Below are 18302 nucleotides of genomic sequence, written 5' to 3'. Positions count from 1 at the left end.
TTCATGAGCATTGTTTAAAGAAAGAAAGATCTCTTAACTGTGATTCTAACACCCGAGCAACACTGGGCCTCTACGCATGCGTAGTATGCATTAATTCTACGCGTGCGTAGGTTCAAGTGTTGTCAATAAATCCGGCTAAACCAGGAACGTGGACAGCGCGGACCTCGCGCACGTGTGCTTTAAAATAGGAATTTGTTCTATTTTTCCACACACTCGCACATCACGCATCTGCGAGACAGACAAAACTTTAATCTTGTTGGATAGCTGCACGTTGTTATAGCTAGCGAACACAAGTCCCGCGCTACTTTGCTTCTGATTGGCTAAACACGTTTTTTTTTGTTTTTTTTAAATGAGAGCTGCCATTGGTTTTGGGGAACTCAAAAATGATAAACCTTCCCAAATTTCTATCCTGATGAAAATTTCTTCACAACCGTGTCACGGTGGAGATCCGGCACGGTGCCGGAATACTTTAACCCCTGAGTGTGTGCCTGTGAGAGATTGAGTGAGTGTCTGTGTGTGCGGTAGTCATCCCTCTCTCCCCATCCCCGCTCCTCTCCTCGCTCATACCTTTCTTACTAAATTGGATAGCATAATTTGAGTTTTTTCTTATACCTAAAGTAATGTGTAAAATCTGATCACTCAAAATGCAAAGTAATATGTTTTTGTATTAAGTGGGCTAGGCCCAGTTACTGACATCCCTAACTCTAACAAAAATGTCAATTACAGAAAAGTCATAAACACTGATTTAGATTCATTCATATATCAAGTCATTGCTATGATCGTTTTCATGACAGTGCCAAACACACCTCTGGATGAACTCAAGTGTGCTTGCGGGTTCTGCCGGATATTGCAAGTTGAAGACATAGTAGGCAGCGAAGACTGCTGCCAATCCATGCAGGAGGTTGCTGTGGGGGCCCATCACACTTGCTCCTTCCATGGACATAATCCACGTGTCTGCGCGGCGCAGTATCTCTCCTGAAACCCATTACCAATATAACTAAAAGCTGCACAACACACTAGAGCCACCTAACATGAATTAATTAATGTTCAAGTGGAGAAAGACTCACACACCTCCTGTGGTGGAAGTTTTCCTTGAAGCAGCAGGGTTAGTGATATTCATGATAAAATCAAAACGAATAACGACTGTTTGAGAATTAAACCAAAGTTTGGTCTTTGAGTATTTATTTACATTTGCAAATGGAGAAAAACAGTTTCAAAGGTACACAACTGAAAATGTCTTTCTAACCTAAAGTTTAAACATCCAAACATCATATAGTGAAGAAACTTCGTTAAGCCACCCCTCTACATTTATCTCTTAGCATGGCCATAGTTGAAAAGAGGACATCATCAACAGTCACACCATTGTCTCACCTTCCCCTCTGCTCTCTGTTCCTAACATTAGCCTAAACAACAGTTTATCTCAGGAGGCAGAAGGAGACACGGTTCAGACAGTTTATGGCCTTCTTCACTTTATCTGCTAAAAGTTAAAACAAATGAGAAGTTCCTCAAAAAATAAAAACTCTACTAGGCTGAAAGTTCACGGTTGCCAGCTATTTCACTTGAAGCATTTTGAATCTACACATGAACAAAACTAATAAATCTTATGGAATTATTAAACACTCATTAAGACAATCATTAAATGAAATGGTTAAAATAAAATTCGCCACCACATTATTATCTCCTTTGACCACTGCACCCTCCATCAACAACTCAAAGAAAGACATTTTTAGGCCCAACAGTCCTCCCTCAACCACATGAATAAAACAAAAAACAAAAAAATAAGGGAAGATTATACCTGGTACAACTAATCGATGTGTGCTTGGCAGGGTGACAGCTCTCTCGATATTGGCAGCCCTGGCAGAGGGCTGGAGAATAAAAACCTTAAGTTAACCATGGGTAAGTTGAGTAAACAATGACAAAGAAAACAAAAGCTGTCATGTTCTACTCAACACCAAGGGGGAAATCAGCTTCAATTTATGGTGCCAAATGTAGAAACAGCTGCACATGGCAAATATTGTTTTTACATATGGATGCCATGGCCATAAAACAGTAAATTAAAATTATTTGATGAACTACATGACAGGAAGCAATGGCTAACCCATCAGAGTCTAGCCTGAATCAGACCACGGACTCCACCCACTTCACTGAGTAGGCTCCGTCTTGGGTATGGATTTCCCATTCAGAGCAACGAGTACAGCACGCTCTGGAAGAATGTTATCCCAATGAGTGCTGGGGGTGGATGGGACTAAACGTGATGAACCAATCAGCCGAGGGCCCCTTTTCAAGCAATATATCAGATGGTTTACTGGAATAACTGCTCTGAAACCAGAACAGTATTCTGCATGCAAAGCTTTTTTAGAAGGGGCGACGTTTTGGCTGTTCTCCGAAATGGTAAAAGTTTTCTTTTGAAAAGGTATCTAAAGCCCTCCACTTTTGTAAATGCTTTGAATGAGATGGGTGTCAGAATGAAGCGCTGGCTTCGGTCTGATACTCAGGCTAATCAGTCTATGGAGTATTAGAATAACTTGTGCAAAGTGTCCATAGCAAAGGATGGGGCTGGTGACTGATTTCTGGTAATTAACAATTACAAAATAGCAGGACATAGATGGGAGGGAGGGAGTGAGGGAATGGTTAATTTATGTATAAGCACTGCAAGTTATACTCACATCAGCCGTTGAGGTTCTTGAGGTGCCCATCGGACACATCCATACTGATCAACAGGACCGCTTCCATTGGTCCTCACGTGGGGATTGCTGTGCTTATTGTTTCTTAACCATGCCAATGTGTTGTTTCGGTTGACATGCTCGATTCTGGTTTTTACTTGCTTGACGAGCGATGCTCCAGCTGTATTTTCATTATCCACATCCCCAACACATGTGGGGTACTTCTGTATTATATCGTTTACAACTTTCAAACAGATCCCTCTATTTGGATTTGCACTGTGCACCATCATTTGATCGACAAGCTCTCTGACCATTGCTCTTCTGGCGGCAGGATTTGGTCTAGTAGAATTTGCGATTGCTGACTGGACCTTTAAGAATGCAAACAGAAAATGGTGAAAAAAAGAGAAGGATACAAGGATATAAGCTTTTAAGGGTGCATTTGTAGTCAATTTCAGCATCAGTCTCAAAGAAAGCAGTGCAAAATCTAATCAAAGACATCCAAGTGGCCTGTCTGTAGCCAGTTGTTGAGAGTTCCACTAAGTGGCCTGTCAAAATCGATTGTACGTAGCGAGTTAAAGTGATGGTTCGGAGTAGTTTACCCTAGGGTCCTTTGCACCATGACCTCGAGCCAAACACCCCCCCAGAAGCTTTTTTCACCTGGGTCTAACATTGGGCAAGTTAGCGTAGAGTAGCGTTACGCAGCTGAATAATAGCTAGCGGAGCTAATGGACCGTTTGTATCTCTTAAATGACCCCACTAATAATTGCCGAAGTGATTACCAAGGTCTACACTAGTATATATAGGTTATGCACTCATAAAACGATGGATTGGAAGAAGTTTGCTAAATGTACAAGAAGTTTATGTAAATAACACTTGCCTGCTGGCTTCTGCTCTCTGCTGTTGTTGTGCTGCTGTGAGGCGAGTGCTTAGGAGTCTACGAATTACAACACCGAAAGAGATGCAACAAAAATATTTTTAATTTAACTTTTTTTAAAGTAAGTGCTGTAATATAACTAGCAGGAGACAAAGTAATAATTGAGGTAAGTTTGGAGACATTACCTTATTTTAATCATAAAATTAATACATATTTTTGTTGTATCTCTTTTCGGTGTAGTAATTTGTAGACGCCCTAAGCACTCGTCTAACTGCAGGTAGCAGCAGCAGCAGCAACAGAGAGCAGAAGAGAGCAGGCGAAGTGTTCATAAACTTCTGGTGTACTAAAACTTTCCAATCCATCGTTTTGTAGGTGCATAACCTATTTGTACTAGTGTAGACCTTTGGTATCATTGGGTGGTAGGGTCATTTTACGAGATACAAACGTGGGTCCATTGCCCCTAAGCTATTCAGCTGACTAGCTACTCTATGCTCTTCAATGTTAGAAGGGTGAAAAAGCTGGGGTGTTTCCGAGTCATGGTGCAAAGGACCCTAGGGTGAATTACTCCGAACCATCACTTTAAGTCCCTTTGGTTGCTGGGGATTGGCTAATGAGGACTGATTGACACCAGCTTCACCTGATTGCTCGCCTGTCTACAAGTAGTAGTGTTTGGGAAGTCATTCGCTCTCCGTCCTCAAGGCATTTTGATTTGGATTTTGGGTTTAGTTATATTTGTGTTCTAGCTTTGATACATTTACAGACATCCATACATTTCAACTCACCCAATGTTAGACCCAGGTGAAAAAAGCTTCTGGGGGGGTGTTTGGCTCGAGGTCATGGTGCAAAGGACCCTAGGGTAAATTACTCCGAACCATCACTTTAAGTGGCTCCAACGATGTTTTTTTCCAGGGTTTTCCAAAGAGAATTGAAAAGCCTGAACACGATTAGAATAGTAGGCTATATGAATTTTTTATCTAATCCCCCTCACTCCCAACAACAGTATAAAGCAAGAAATTAACTCACAGGGAAATGGGGTACCTTAGGCTGACCTTAGTTCTGCGTTATGTTTGTGATCCAAAATATAGCCTGCAATAGATGCTTTCACAGAACCCTGTCGCTAAGTATTTTAATATGTATGCTGCTTGCTTTCTTTCTCGATATTTGATGTAGGCTAGGCATACGTCACCAACTTTACACCTCGCTGTGTAAGCAGGTTGAGTTGCAGTCCATCTGGAATAAATGTAATATTTAATATTTTGTGATATGGGGGAAATGGGCCTACGTGAAGCATTAAATATGCCAAAAAGCATACCTAGGAGAGCTGTTCATATGTTCCTTACGGCCCCGGCGTCCTACACAAACGCACCTAGGAATTCCAGATCATAGACACGCTTCTCGCTGTGTCACTTTGAAAACGAAAATGAGGCTGAGGTTAACATGGCCGCGGCGTGAATAAGGCGAATCGGCCCAACAAAGTGGCATTCACCGAAGACCGTGGCTGATGTTTATGTCATACCAATAATGTACAAAACATAGCCTACCCAGCCCATTCTATTCCATTTATTATTGTTTTAATTTTAATTTTTTACATGTCCAATCTTATACCAAAATCTGAGCAAAACAAACATTGGCCATTGCCATCAGCCACTGGCCACATTGCTATTTTGAACATTGGCCCAGAAATATATTTTAGGAATCGCCAACACCCCTGCCCCACCTTAAAATGTACAGGCCATGGTCTGCGTGGTGAGGGCCGAGCTATTGGGTTGCACGTTCGGGGTGTCTCAGGTGGAGGAGGAGAGTTGTGGACTTCCCGTGGGGGACAGGGTTGAGGAGAGTTGTGGAGAGCCAGGAGGAGACAGGGCTGAGAAGTAACCTGAACAAATATTTACCATTAGACCCCTATAATCCAGACATACTATGGTGTATATAAACACCCATCATATTTTCTATAAAACAAAACCATTAATTTTTCATTTATTTCAAACTTTTTGTCGTGGTAGAAAAAAAACTGTAGAAAGCCACCTGACAGCCAAGGTCACATCATGTGACGCTTTAAAAAAAAAAAAAAGGTGATTGGTGCCCATGGTGGGAATTCCAAGATGTTGCAACTTTTAGGACACAAAACAAAAGTGGATTTAACAATCAGCCAAACACATCAGTTAATAAATCACGCCACAATCATACCATATAAAAAAAAAATCACACCATCACCACAATCATATTGGAATACTTACACAATCCTAAAATCAGAGAACACATTAAGCTACATAACACAAAGCACACTCAGGGCATAGTTCATGAAATAGGCTAGTAAGGCTACATAATAACAATTCATTTTTACTGGTTATGATGGGGTGGCTATGGCAGAGAGGCTATGATGGTGGAGCAATGATGGGAGTGGCACCATAAAAGTAGTCTACAGATCACATAGTTAAGAGTTTAGGGGTGCGTTCATAAATTAAATGAGCGCAGTTTCCGAACCGTCAAGAGTGTAGCAGAGCGTGCTCGGAGTGAATTTACAGTGCCTTGCGAAAGTATTCGGCCCCCTTGAACTTTTCGACCTTTTGCCACATTTCAGGCTACAAACATAAAGATATAAAACTGTAATTTTTTGTGAAGAATCAACAACAAGTGGGACACAATCATGAAGTGTAACGAAATTTATTGGATATTTCAAACCTTTTTAACAAATAAAAAACTGAAAAATGCGGTATGCAAATTATTCAGCCCCCTTAAGTTAATACTTTGTGTAGCCACCTTTTTGCTGCGATTACAGCTGTAAGACTTCGCGGGTATGTCTCTATCAGTTTTGCACATTGAGAGACTGACATTTTTGCCCATTCCTCCTTACCGAAACACCTCGAGCTCAGTGAGGTTGGATGGAGAGCGTTTGTGAACAGCAGTTTTCAGTTCTTGCCACAGATTCTCAATTGGATTCAGGTCTGGACTTTTGACTTGGCCATTCTAACACCTGGAGTGTTTATTTGTGAACCATTCCATTGTGAGATTTTGCTTTATGTTTTGGATCATTGTCTTGTTGGAGGACAAATCCGTCCCAGTCTCAGGTCTTTTTGCAGACTCCATCAGGTTTTCTTCCAGAATGGTCCTGTATTTGGCTCCATCCATCTTCCCATCAATTTTTAACCATCTTCCCTGTCCCTGCTCGAAGAAAAGCAGACCCAAACCATGATGCTGCCACCACCATGTTTGACAAGTGGGGATGGTGTGTTCAGAGTGATGAGCTGTGTGTGCTTTTACGCCAATCATAGCGTTTTGCATTGTTGCCAAAAAGTTCGATTTTGGTTTCATCTGACCAGAGCACCTTCTTCCACATGTTTGGTGGGTCTCCCAGGTGGCTTGTGGCAAACTTTAAACAACACTTTTTGGATATCTTTAAGAAATGGCTTTCTTCTGGCCATTCTTCCATAAAGGCCGGATTTGTGCAGTATCCGACTGATTGTTGTCCTATGGACCGAGTCTCCCACCTCAGCTGTAGATCTCTGCAGTTCATCCAGAGTGATCATGGGCCTCTTGGCTGCATCTCTGATCAGTCTTCTCCTTGTATGAGCTGAAAGTTTAGAGGGACGGCCGGTCTATTAGATTTGCAGTGGTCTGATACTCCTTCCATTTCAATATTATCGCTTGCACAGTGCTCCTTGGGATGTTTAAAGCTTGGGAAATCTTTTTGTATCCAAATCTGGCTTTAAACTTCTCCACAACAGTATCTCGGACCTGCCTGGTGTGTTCCTTGTTCTTCATGATGCTCTCTGCGCTTTAAACGGACCTCTGAGACTATCACAGAGCAGGTGCATTTAATAGGAGACTTGATTACACACAGGTGGATTCTATTTATCATCATTAGTCATTTAGGTCAACATTGGATCATTCAGAGATCCTCACTGAAGGTCTGGAGAGAGTTTGCTGCACTGAAAGTAAAGGGGCTGAATAATTTTACCGCCCAATTTTTTTTTTTTATTTGTTATAAAGGTTTGAAATATCCAATAAATTTCGTTCCACTTCATGATTGTGTCCCACTTGTTGTTGATTCTTCGCAAAAAATTACAGTTTTATATCTTTATATTTAAAGCCTGAAATGTGGCAAAAGGTCGTAAAGTTCAAGGGGGCCGAATACTTTCGCAAGGCACTGTATGAACGCACCCTAGGTTTACGAGTTCAACTGTGAACATTTCAATGTGTAGCCTAAAATACATAGAATTAAAGATCATTAAAGATGATGAAGGATAAAAGTGCTCTGTGTCCTGATAGACACACCATGCAGACGACCACCTCCATCCTGGAAGCGCCCATAGAACCCAAACCACCCAACCTACGGTTACCCTGAGATGAAAAGTCACGGAGAAGCTTTCTAGACTGGACCACACAGACAAAGGGCAGAAGATTCTCTTCACTTAGAAGGCTTATATCCTTCTTGTTCTCCACACCAAGTTCCTCCAGGCTTGCCATCAAGGTAGTTAGTGTGTCTGCGGGGAGGTCCGGAAATACTGCCAAGACAGCCCTCCTGAGCTCCTCCTGTGCTGCAGCCATGTCTCTGCAAAGGAGTGATGGAGACAGATCATTGTAATGTCACACATTGTGTAGGATGGCAAAGGATAATAATCCAGTAGATCATCATGCCTCATGCTAACAAACTGCTCTTGGGGTGTCCCCAAAACACTGTAGACCCCAATGTCCCTCAACTTAAAACAATATTTTTCTGAGACAAAGGACACAGAGCCATGGTGCACAATGACCAGCTCTATCTTGCCAACCTCAACTCTTCTTCAGTTTTCCACAGCAAAATAAACATGATCTTTTTGTATGATGTGCCCTTCACCGTCACTGTGTGAGATGCTACTGTATCTTTAGATTCAAAATGCAAACCAACAACAGCCTCTCGGATTTTGTCGCTTTAGTCATTTACATAGAATGTCATCTCTTTATCCAGTAACACACTCGGCTGAAACATTTCACCTGCACTCAAGTATGCCTGGAAGAGCTGGTGTCTCTCTGCGACTGTCTTCCAGATGTTCTTGAAATTATGTAACTTCCTAGCATATCTTTTGAAGAATGTGTGCTTACTCTCAAACCTGAGAGTCCAAAGGCAAATTAGGGGACCAAAGTAGGTAACGAGCTCTGGATAATGAAGTACATAGTGGTGTTTGAGCTTCAGGGGCTCATTGGGAAAGAGCTGCCTTCGAAAGTAGATATACTCCTCGATAAGTATTTTAAGATAAGCAAACTGATCTGTAGTGATTGCTGGTGGACAAATGAGCTCTACAATTTCTCTGAGCTGTAGCACAAGTTGCCAGGCAGCATTCTCACATGGATTCCTTATCCTATCTCCTATCAGGAGAGGGAGCAAACGCAGGAAGCACCAGTTCTGGACTGCATGTTCACTAAGTCTTCTGCTACCTGGTGAAACATCGGCTGGTTTGTCCTGGGCATCATTTCCCTGATAGCTGAACTGATTTTTGCACTTCTTGAGTTATGTATAGCTGAAATGTTTCTCCTCAACTAGATTACCAATCAACAAACTGAGGTCACAGGAAACAATGCCTTCAAACAAGTCATGGCCAAGACATGGGGGTAATCCAGGCTGGCAAACATGAAAGAAGGACAGTTGGTTAAAAGGAGAGTCTGACTTGATACCACATTCAGAATTTGTACCACTGTTTTCTAATTTTTGTAGATGATTCAGAAAAGACTCTTCTGTACGCTTGTTGCCACATAATAATGGAGAACTCTCAAATCTTGATCTTTTTATATCACAATACCTGCAGAAGTAATGGCTCACACTAAAGTTCTCAACAAATCCGCCAATACTGTGAGACCCTAAATTGTCACCCGAAATAGCACACAGACCTCTGACAATTTGGCCATTATTTATCTCGATGCCAGTCTCCTCAAGAGCTTTCATGTCTTTAATAAGGGGCTCAAATACCTTGTCCATCCCAAAATATTTGAAGTCTGGCTCCTTACACAAGAGAACAAGCTGCATTTGATCTATGGATGATCTGTTATGAGGCAAAATATCTGTTAGAGTGTGATAAACTGCTAGAATCTTGTTTTTCTTTTTAGAAGAACCAAGTGGATTAACCACTTCAAATGCATCCTGATAAAGTATAAGACCAAGAGAAGATGGCTCTGCTTTAAATAAAGGGCTGCACTGAGCTCCGTTCCCATCATTTACATCCTGGAAAATACATTCTGATGATGGTTGGGAACGTGTTGCTGCATACTGTTCCTGCATGGACGTTTTTTTAAAAGGCACATGCTCGGCAAACGATTCCTTACCTTTCTCATTGATACCTAATAACTAAGACGCTGGCTCAACATAATTAAAATGTTTTTTAAAAGCCGTCTTTCTTTTCTGGTCTGTGCTCAAAGGCCCACTGTTACAAGCTGTGAGGAGATTGTCTTTTCTCATTTAATCCATAATGTTACTAATTGCGGCATCTGGGATTCCAAGGACAGTTTCTCACTCAAGGTATTAAGCAGATTTGTCAGACTGACATCATGGACATCTTGATATCCCTCAATAATCGTTTGTATTGTAGTAGCCGGCAATAGTAGTTTAGCCTGAAGTTTTAGATAGAAAAGTGTGATATTCTGAAGAAAGAGGGATTCATCAACTGCAACAGGCACTTCTTGCTCATCATCAGAATAATTAACGTTAGATGGTTCACACTGACTCACTGATTCACTGGCAACAGGTCCTACCTACATTTTCTACATGTTCAACACTGTCATTGCGGTGCTTCTTAGAAAGATGGAATGCAAAACTCAACAAAACGGAGAACCTTCTATCACATTCTCTAAATGGGCATTCAATGTGTAATCCTTCATGCAAATGTGACCTCAAGTGAAAAACTAGTGAAGATGATGTTTCACACCTTACTGCACAAAAGTCACATTGTATAGGAGTACATGGTCGCTGACTATTCCTCAAAGTCACATCTGCTTTGTGGTCTCTGTACATGTGAGCTTTAAGAACAGGAATTTTAACATACTGTCTGGAGCATTCAGGCACACCACACTGATATCTGTAATTAGCACTATTACTATGCAACTTAATGTGCTGAGTAAACTCACAAACTCTATTAAATTCCTTTCCACACATGCTAAACTTGCAAAGAAACATTTTGGACTGTTGCTGTGTGAAGCTCACTAGCCGCTAGCTAGTTGGCTGCTGGATGAGCTCACCCTCACAACACGTGGTGGTTGTCTGAAAATGTTTGGCAAAGCGGTCAAAAAAAAAGATAGAAATATATAAGATAATGTTATAAAATCTATTCTTGATATAGGCTTTAAAAGTTATAAGAAGATAGCAAACATAGAAGCTAGCTACCTTTTTAAACTAACAGCTAACTATCCAACTAGCTAGCACTGAAAGGAGGCAGACGTGGCATTCTTCTCAGAAGTCGCAATGAAAATCTTTCCACAGAACACCGGACTTTCAGTAAGCGAAGAAAGTTGAGAAGAGACCTTTTTACGACAAGCACTTGGAACCAATTTTTCTAAAATGCACGTGTGCAGTTCAGTTTAAGATTTGACACATTAGCTAGATTACAAACAGAATGACAGTCGAGCTAGCTAGCCAATCCATCCAACCAGTGAAAGAACCGTGTTGACGTTACTTCAGGCAGATTAAAAATAGCCTAAATTTGTGATGAACAAGCTAGCTAACGTTAGCAAATACCGGTACAAACCTGATTTCAATGGACTGATGGAGGAAGAGACATGTTTGCTAGCAAACTTTTTCTAGCTACGTTATTGTAAAAGCACCTATTATCGCCTATGCCCTATTTCCAATTTAGCTAAACCACAAGGGGACAGCTAACTTTATGTTCGCTAATTAAAGCAGACAAAACCGTCACCACCCACTCAAATAAGCAGAACTAATAATGTTATATTCTATGATATAAAAATACATATGTTAGGCTAACAGTAAGTTACATAACGTTAAGTTACCTTCGTTCCGTTGCTCCTTCTTCTTTTTTCTTCTTCTTGAAGGTTTGCTTCATCCCAGAATGTTCGTTTAGAACTAACCGCCTAAAAATTCAAAATTCAGACCGCAGCGATCCCATGATGCCACGTGGTGGCTGTAAAACCAGTGTAAAAACTCTACTTACAGTGTAGCTACAGTAATAATACAGGACTGTAAATTTTCCATGATGCATTGCCACTTACAGTAAAAACACAAATACAATACATTGTTTTAAGATTTACTTTAGAAATTACATCAATTGCTAACTTTGAACTCACCATTAGATGCACGCACACCTAATAACTATACTGCAATCTGAGGATTCAATCTGCTGCTGCACAATCTTGCCCTGCACATGTGTGATTAGGCTCGTTTGAGATGAACTGCGCCTCGCCTGTAAAGCGGACGAGAGCAGGCACCAGCAGCCGGGGGGGCGGTGACAAAAATCCACTCTCAAGTCGGACAGTTTCCAGCTGATTCCAGCAGCCTTCAGGTTGAACAGGAAGTGACAGAAACACTGTGATCCAATTCCGATTCAATAAAATGTTATCAGACCCATATATCAGCTTGTACACAGTCTCCAGTTGTTTTTATTATGACAGAGTAGCCGTCAAAATGCTTTACATGCAATCTGTTGTTGATTTTAATTATTTAATGATCCATAATCTGAACAGATTTAGTCTCTTGGACTTATAAACATGACTATCGGCCACACAACCTGTGTTATGTACAGAATAAGCTTTTAAATCAGACAAATCACAGTTAAAATCCCTCCAATTCAAAATCAATAAAAGGTTTATATAAAACGTCATCATGTTGAGATCAGCTGAGAGGCCGGCGTTTCCCAGCATGCCCTGGGTCCACCTGGGTCTTGCAGTCGTTGGAGAGCAACTGCGGCGCCTGGCTCTAAAAACTGCGGCCGCCTTGATCTCGTGAGGTTATCATTGCCCACGTGTGCATGACGTCAGAGCAAGTCGGGATCGGATACAAATCTAACCGGCATGCATTGGGCGGCGATCGCCGGTGATCGATTCTGCGCAGATCTGGCTCATCTCAAACAAACCTAATGACTCTGAAAAGGAGGGTCCTTCTTCTACTCTTATTTAATGGTGGATTGCAAACAACTTTTAGGTGCATACCGCCACCTACTGTGCTGGAGTGTGTATCATCATCCTAGTTATGACAGTGTCATGTCATGATTATGTCGGTACTGTCAAGTAAAGTGTTACCCCACAAAGTTTACCTTCTTCACTAGCAATGTATCATCACCAACTTCACACTTGTGATCACAAGTAACCTGTGTATGGACTGGCTCGATTAACTGATACTGTGTTTCTTTGGACCATTCTACTGGTGTTGTAGTTATTCTATCCCGTTTCTCATCTTTAGAGCTTCTGCATACGATACTTTACTTAGAATGTTAACGCTCTGGGCTTCGCTGGCTTCTCTCTGCACTTCACATCCTCCAAACGCAGCACTATGCTCTCCTCCACAGTTACAGCATTTAATCTTTGCATCCTTGTCACATTTACCATACTCATGCTGACCACCACATCTAGCGCACTTTAGTTTTCCTTTGCACTGCTGTACTATGTGTCCCAATCTTTGACATTTATAACACCGAACAGGTTTGGGGATGTACTCTCTCACACTGTAATTTATGTATCCCATTTGCACTGACTTAGGGAGAGTTCTGTCAAATTGCACTACCACTGATAGTGTTTCCTTTAATGCTCCATCTCATTTACTTTTTAGCCGTGTGGCTTCAATCACTTTACCTGCCTGAATCTCATTTTTGACATCTTCCAACGACATACTCAGTGGGACTCCTGAAATCACTCCTCTCACTTTTGCCATTGCTCCTGGGATGTGTGCCTTCATCCTTTCCCCTTGAAGTGAAGACATTTTGAGAATCTTTTCTTGTTGTTGTTTACTGGTTGCATGTATCAGTACTCTTTTATTGCTCATAAACCGAGCAAATTAAATTTTACCAATCTCTTTCTCAATTGCTTTGGTAAGTGTCCACCATCCTGATCAAACTCAATAAAACTTTCCAAATGTTTTCTTGATCATTCTCCAGAATACCAGTTTTCTGTTTCTCAAACTGATTAGATCTCGATTTCTTGTTTGTATTTTCCTTGCCAGTCTCGCTATATTCCGACAAACTTTTCCGTCTATTTCTTTCTTTTAAAGGCCTTTTTAATCTTGATGATCTGGGCATCTTCCAATCCATGTAATCCTCATCTGAACTAGTTCACATGATGTACAGTTAGAGCACAGTTTATGCAAATCCGCCAAACAAATTTCTCAAAACAACGATCCTACCGCGTTTCCAAGCTCTGCCTAGCTGTCTGACTCACATCCCCCACTCCGCCGGTTTGCTAATGCGCCTGGGTTGCCTCAAACAAGAGTCCTGACTGTTACTTCAGGCATTATACCGCTAGGTGGCCAACTAAGAATGGATTAACGGGAACAGGAATGGATTAACGTTGCCTGATGAAAATACAAGAACAAGAAAACCAAAACAAACTGAGTTGACTAAAAACTCAGCAAAGCTGATGGGCTTTTGTACACAGAGTATAATGGTTATTTGACACTATAAAAACAATTTGAATGAAATTGAAGAATGAATTTGAGAAGCTTGGAAAATACCAACATCTTAGGGGGGAGTTAAAAAAAAAGACATAGAAAGTGAAGGTAACAGGTATATAAGGTGACAATGTTTTTTTGGTTTCTTTTGGATCTTTGTAGGAACCAAAAATGGCAACGCCTAAAGAAGTCGTCTTAAGAACTTTACAAGACTTGGGAGCTGAGGATTTTGAAACATTCCACTGGTACCTACAGCTGAATGGCGGCCTTGAAGATTTCCCAGCAATCCCAAAGAGCAAACTGGAGAATGTAAACAGGGTGAAGACAGTGGACCTGATGTTCTCAACCCACAGTGTGAACACCATTAATGTGACCAGAATAGTTTTAGTGAAGATGAATCAGAATGAGTTAGGGAAGAATTTATCAAATTTATCAAACACCATCTCAGAACCTACAAGTAAGTAATACTGTTATTAATTAGAAAATGGATGTAACAAAAAATCAAACATATCACAATATCTTCAACAAACATTAGCTTTGTTGCTTATGTATCCCTCCTATCTACAAAGATAGAGGTTTATATTGTGCTTACAACAACAGAATAAGCTACCAAACACACATCTACCACAGACACAAAAAATAAAGTGTCTCCAAGAATAAAAGTTGATGAAACAAAGTCAGACAATCCAGTTTTTGTTGGCTCTTCTGGTTAAAGGAATACACCACCGTTTGTTGAAATAGGGCTTATCACGGTCTACCCTGGCTGTAGATTGGTGGGTCAACGCATTTTTTGTCTCAGTGAAAGTAATTAATTTGTTTTTTTGTCTTTTGTTGGCTCACTTTTACTCACAACACACTAACCAGCAACATAGGATTCCATTCACTATGCTAAGCTAACTAGCGGTGGCGCTGCCGTCGTTGCACCAGACTAAAACGATGCATGCACAAAAAATGTGTTGGCCCACCTATCTACAGCTAGGGGACAACGTGATAAGCCCTATTTCAACAAACGGTGGTATATCGCTTTAACAATTGCATACACTGATGCCACTGTGAGAAACACCTTGGATAATATTAATTCCCATCCCTCTGTAATTAAGTTATACACCTTCTGGTTTCTTTGGAGAGCATAGTCCATGGATGCATGACTTGGACACACAACATATCAGTTGTTGTTGGGGAATAATTAGTCATTTTAAATAAGTTAATCTCTTAAATAAATTTCAGGAAAACAGAAATGTGCACAGACATTAATTGCAACAACTCCTCATTGATTTCATTGTTATATGTTTACAGATATTCTTGCTTCATGCCAGCAAAAAGTCAAATCCAACTCACAAAAGAAGTTCCAGTGTGTGTTTGAGGGGATTGCTAAAGCTGGAAACCCATCCCTTCTGAATCAGATGTTCACAGAGATCTACATCACAGACGGTGGGGCTAAAGAGGTCAATGATGAACATGAGGTCAGACAGATTGAAACAGCATCCTGGAGACCAGACAGACCAGAAACAACAATCAGATATGAAGACATCTTTAAAACTCCACCTGGAAGAGATGAACCGATCAGAACAGTGATGACTAAGGGAGTCGCTGGCATCGGGAAAACAGTCTTAACACAGAAGTTCACTCTGGACTGGGCTGAAGACAAAGCCAACCAGGACATCCAGTTCACATTTACATTCGCTTTCAGAGAGCTGAATGTGCTGAAAGAGAAAAAGTACAGCTTGGTGGAACTTGTTCATTACTTCTTCAGTGAAACCAAAGAAGCAGGAATCTACAGCTTTGAAGAGTTCCCGGTTGTGTTCATCTTTGACGGTCTGGATGAGTGTCGACTTCCTCTGGACTTCCTCAACACTAAAATCCTGACTGATGTTACAGAGTCCACCTCAGTGGGTGTGCTGTTGACAAACCTCATCAGGGGGAAACTGCTTCCCTCTGCTCGCCTCTGGATAACCACACGACCTGCAGCAGCCAATCAGATTCCTCCTGAGTGTGTTGACATGGTGACAGAGGTCAGAGGGTTCACTGACCCTCAGAAGGAGGAGTACTTCAGGAAGAGATTCAGAGATGAGGAGCAGGCCAACAGAATCATCTCCCACATCAAGACATCACAAAGCCTCCACATCATGTGCCACCTCCCAATCTTCTGCTGGATCACTGCTACAGTTCTGGAGGACATGTTGAAGAGCAGAGAGGGAGGAGAGCTGCCCAAGACCCTGACTGAGATGTACATCCACTTCCTGGTGGTTCAGTCCAAACGGAAGAATGTCAAGTATGATGGAAAATTTGAGACTGATCCACACTGGAGTGAAGAGAACAGGAAGATAATCGAGTCCCTGGGAAAACTGGCCTTTGAGCAGCTTCAGAAAGGCAACCTTATCTTCTATGAATCAGACCTGACAGAGTGTGGCATCAACATCACAGCAGCCTCAGTGTACTCAGGAGTGTTCACGCAGATCTTTAAAGAGGAGAGAGGACTGTACCAGGACAAGGTGTTCTGCTTCGTCCATCTGAGTGTTCAGGAGTTTCTGGCTGCTGTTCATGTCCACCTGACATTCACCAACTCTGGAGTCAACCTGCTATTGGAGAATTGGAAAACAACCTGGTTGTCTAAAGTCTTCAGAGACAAATCGGAACAAACAACATCAGCACAGTTCTACCAAAGTGCTGTGGACAAGGCCTTACAGAGTCCAAATGGACACCTGGACTTGTTCCTCCGCCTTCTCCTGGGTCTTTCACTGGAGACCAATCAGACTCTCCTACGAGGTCTGCTGACACAGACAGGAAGTACGTTTGAGGCAAACAAGAAAACAGTTGAGCACATAAAGAAGAAGATTAATCAGAATCTGTCTGCAGAGAGAAGCATCAATCTGTTCCACTGTCTGAATGAACTGAATGATCATTCTCTAGTGGAGGAGATCCAACAGTCCCTGACATCAGGAAGTCTCTCCACAGGTAAACTGTCTCCTGCTCAGTGGTCAGCTCTGGTCTTCATCATACTGTCTTCAGAGAAAGATCTGGACATGTTTGACCTGAAGAAATATTGTGCTTCAGAGAAGGCTCTTCTGATACTGCTGCCAGTGGTCAAAGCCTCCAACAAAGCTCTGTACGTACACACAGAACTATTCAGATTAAATATAGTTTTTCTTTTTCCTAACAACGTTTTCTTATTATTGTTTTCTTATGTGTTGCTGATTCCTCTTCAGGTTAAGTGGCTGTGAACTCTCTGAGACAAGTTGTGAAGCCCTGTCGTCAGTTCTCAGCTCCCAGTCCTCCAGTCTGAGAGAGCTGGACCTGAGTAACAACGGCCTGAAGGATTCAGGAGCGAAGCTGGTGTCTCCTGGACTGAAGAGTCTAAACTGCAGACTGGAAACTCTCAGGTTGGTGTTCAGCTGTCTGGAAAATTATGTCTTTCAGCTCTTATTTTCTTCATATGTTAATTATTGGATGGACTTTTTATTTCAGACTGAGTGGCTGCAACCTGTCAGAGAGAAGCTGTGAAGATCTATCCTCAGTTCTCAGCTCCAGGTCCTCCAGTCTGAGAGAGATGGACCTGAGTAACAACGACCTGAAGGATTCAGGAGTGGAGCTGGTGTCTGCTGGACTGAGCAGTTCACACTGCAGACTGGAAACTCTCAGGTTGGTGTTCAGCTGTTTCATGAGCCGGCTGCATGCTCCACCGTCTGTCAATACCCACCAGGTCCGGATTTGTTGCGGAACGGCTGCGGCCATGACTGACAGCTGTAGTCACGAGGACCCACAAGTTTTCGCGAATTCAGGTAGAATAGAACCACAAAACCAACAACAGTTTGTTTATATCCAGAGGAGTAGAGGGGAAACAGCTCTGTGCGATGTTTTCAAGGTGTAGTGCAGGGAAATATGATCCGCACGGTGTATTTTATTTTGAAAATGAACCGGATATTTATTTTGTTTCTGTGCTCGACTTCCTGTCCCGCACTATCTGCTGTGTGCTGAATTGCTGCGGAGCTCTCCGTCGTCCGTCAAAAATAGAAGCTCTGCGTATCTGCTCCGGAGGGCTGCGGACTGACGGAACTGGGACGGAGTAGGGATGCAGACGTTCCGCAGTCTGTGGAAATGCACACACTGACTTTAATGGAAACCTAATGACTCCGTCGACGTCCCGGAGACGTTCCGCAGACGTTCCGCATCCAGTGGAAATTGCCGG

The 18302-nt window shown here is 41.9% G+C and overlaps 1 protein-coding gene across 2 annotated transcripts in view; it reads left to right on the top strand.

Moving 5' to 3' along the window:
* LOC120543635 (NACHT, LRR and PYD domains-containing protein 3-like) overlaps positions 1-18302 on the top strand; it is a 40714-nt gene that overhangs the window by 9357 nt on the left and 13055 nt on the right. For both annotated transcript variants that reach the window (XM_039776786.1, XM_039776779.1), the window contains exons 4-7: positions 14279-14573; positions 15413-17222; positions 17323-17496; positions 17582-17755. In XM_039776786.1, coding sequence (XP_039632720.1) covers positions 14288-14573; positions 15413-17222; positions 17323-17496; positions 17582-17755 — 2444 coding nt within the window. In that variant the 5' untranslated portion in view covers positions 14279-14287. The remainder of the gene's footprint in view (positions 1-14278; positions 14574-15412; positions 17223-17322; positions 17497-17581; positions 17756-18302) is intronic.

Source organism: Perca fluviatilis, chromosome 2 (assembly GCF_010015445.1).
Source record: "Perca fluviatilis chromosome 2, GENO_Pfluv_1.0, whole genome shotgun sequence".
NCBI lineage: Eukaryota > Metazoa > Chordata > Actinopteri > Perciformes > Percidae > Perca > Perca fluviatilis.
The sequence above is the reverse complement of the archived record's forward strand: the minus strand, read 5'-3'. Positions and strand labels throughout refer to the sequence as shown.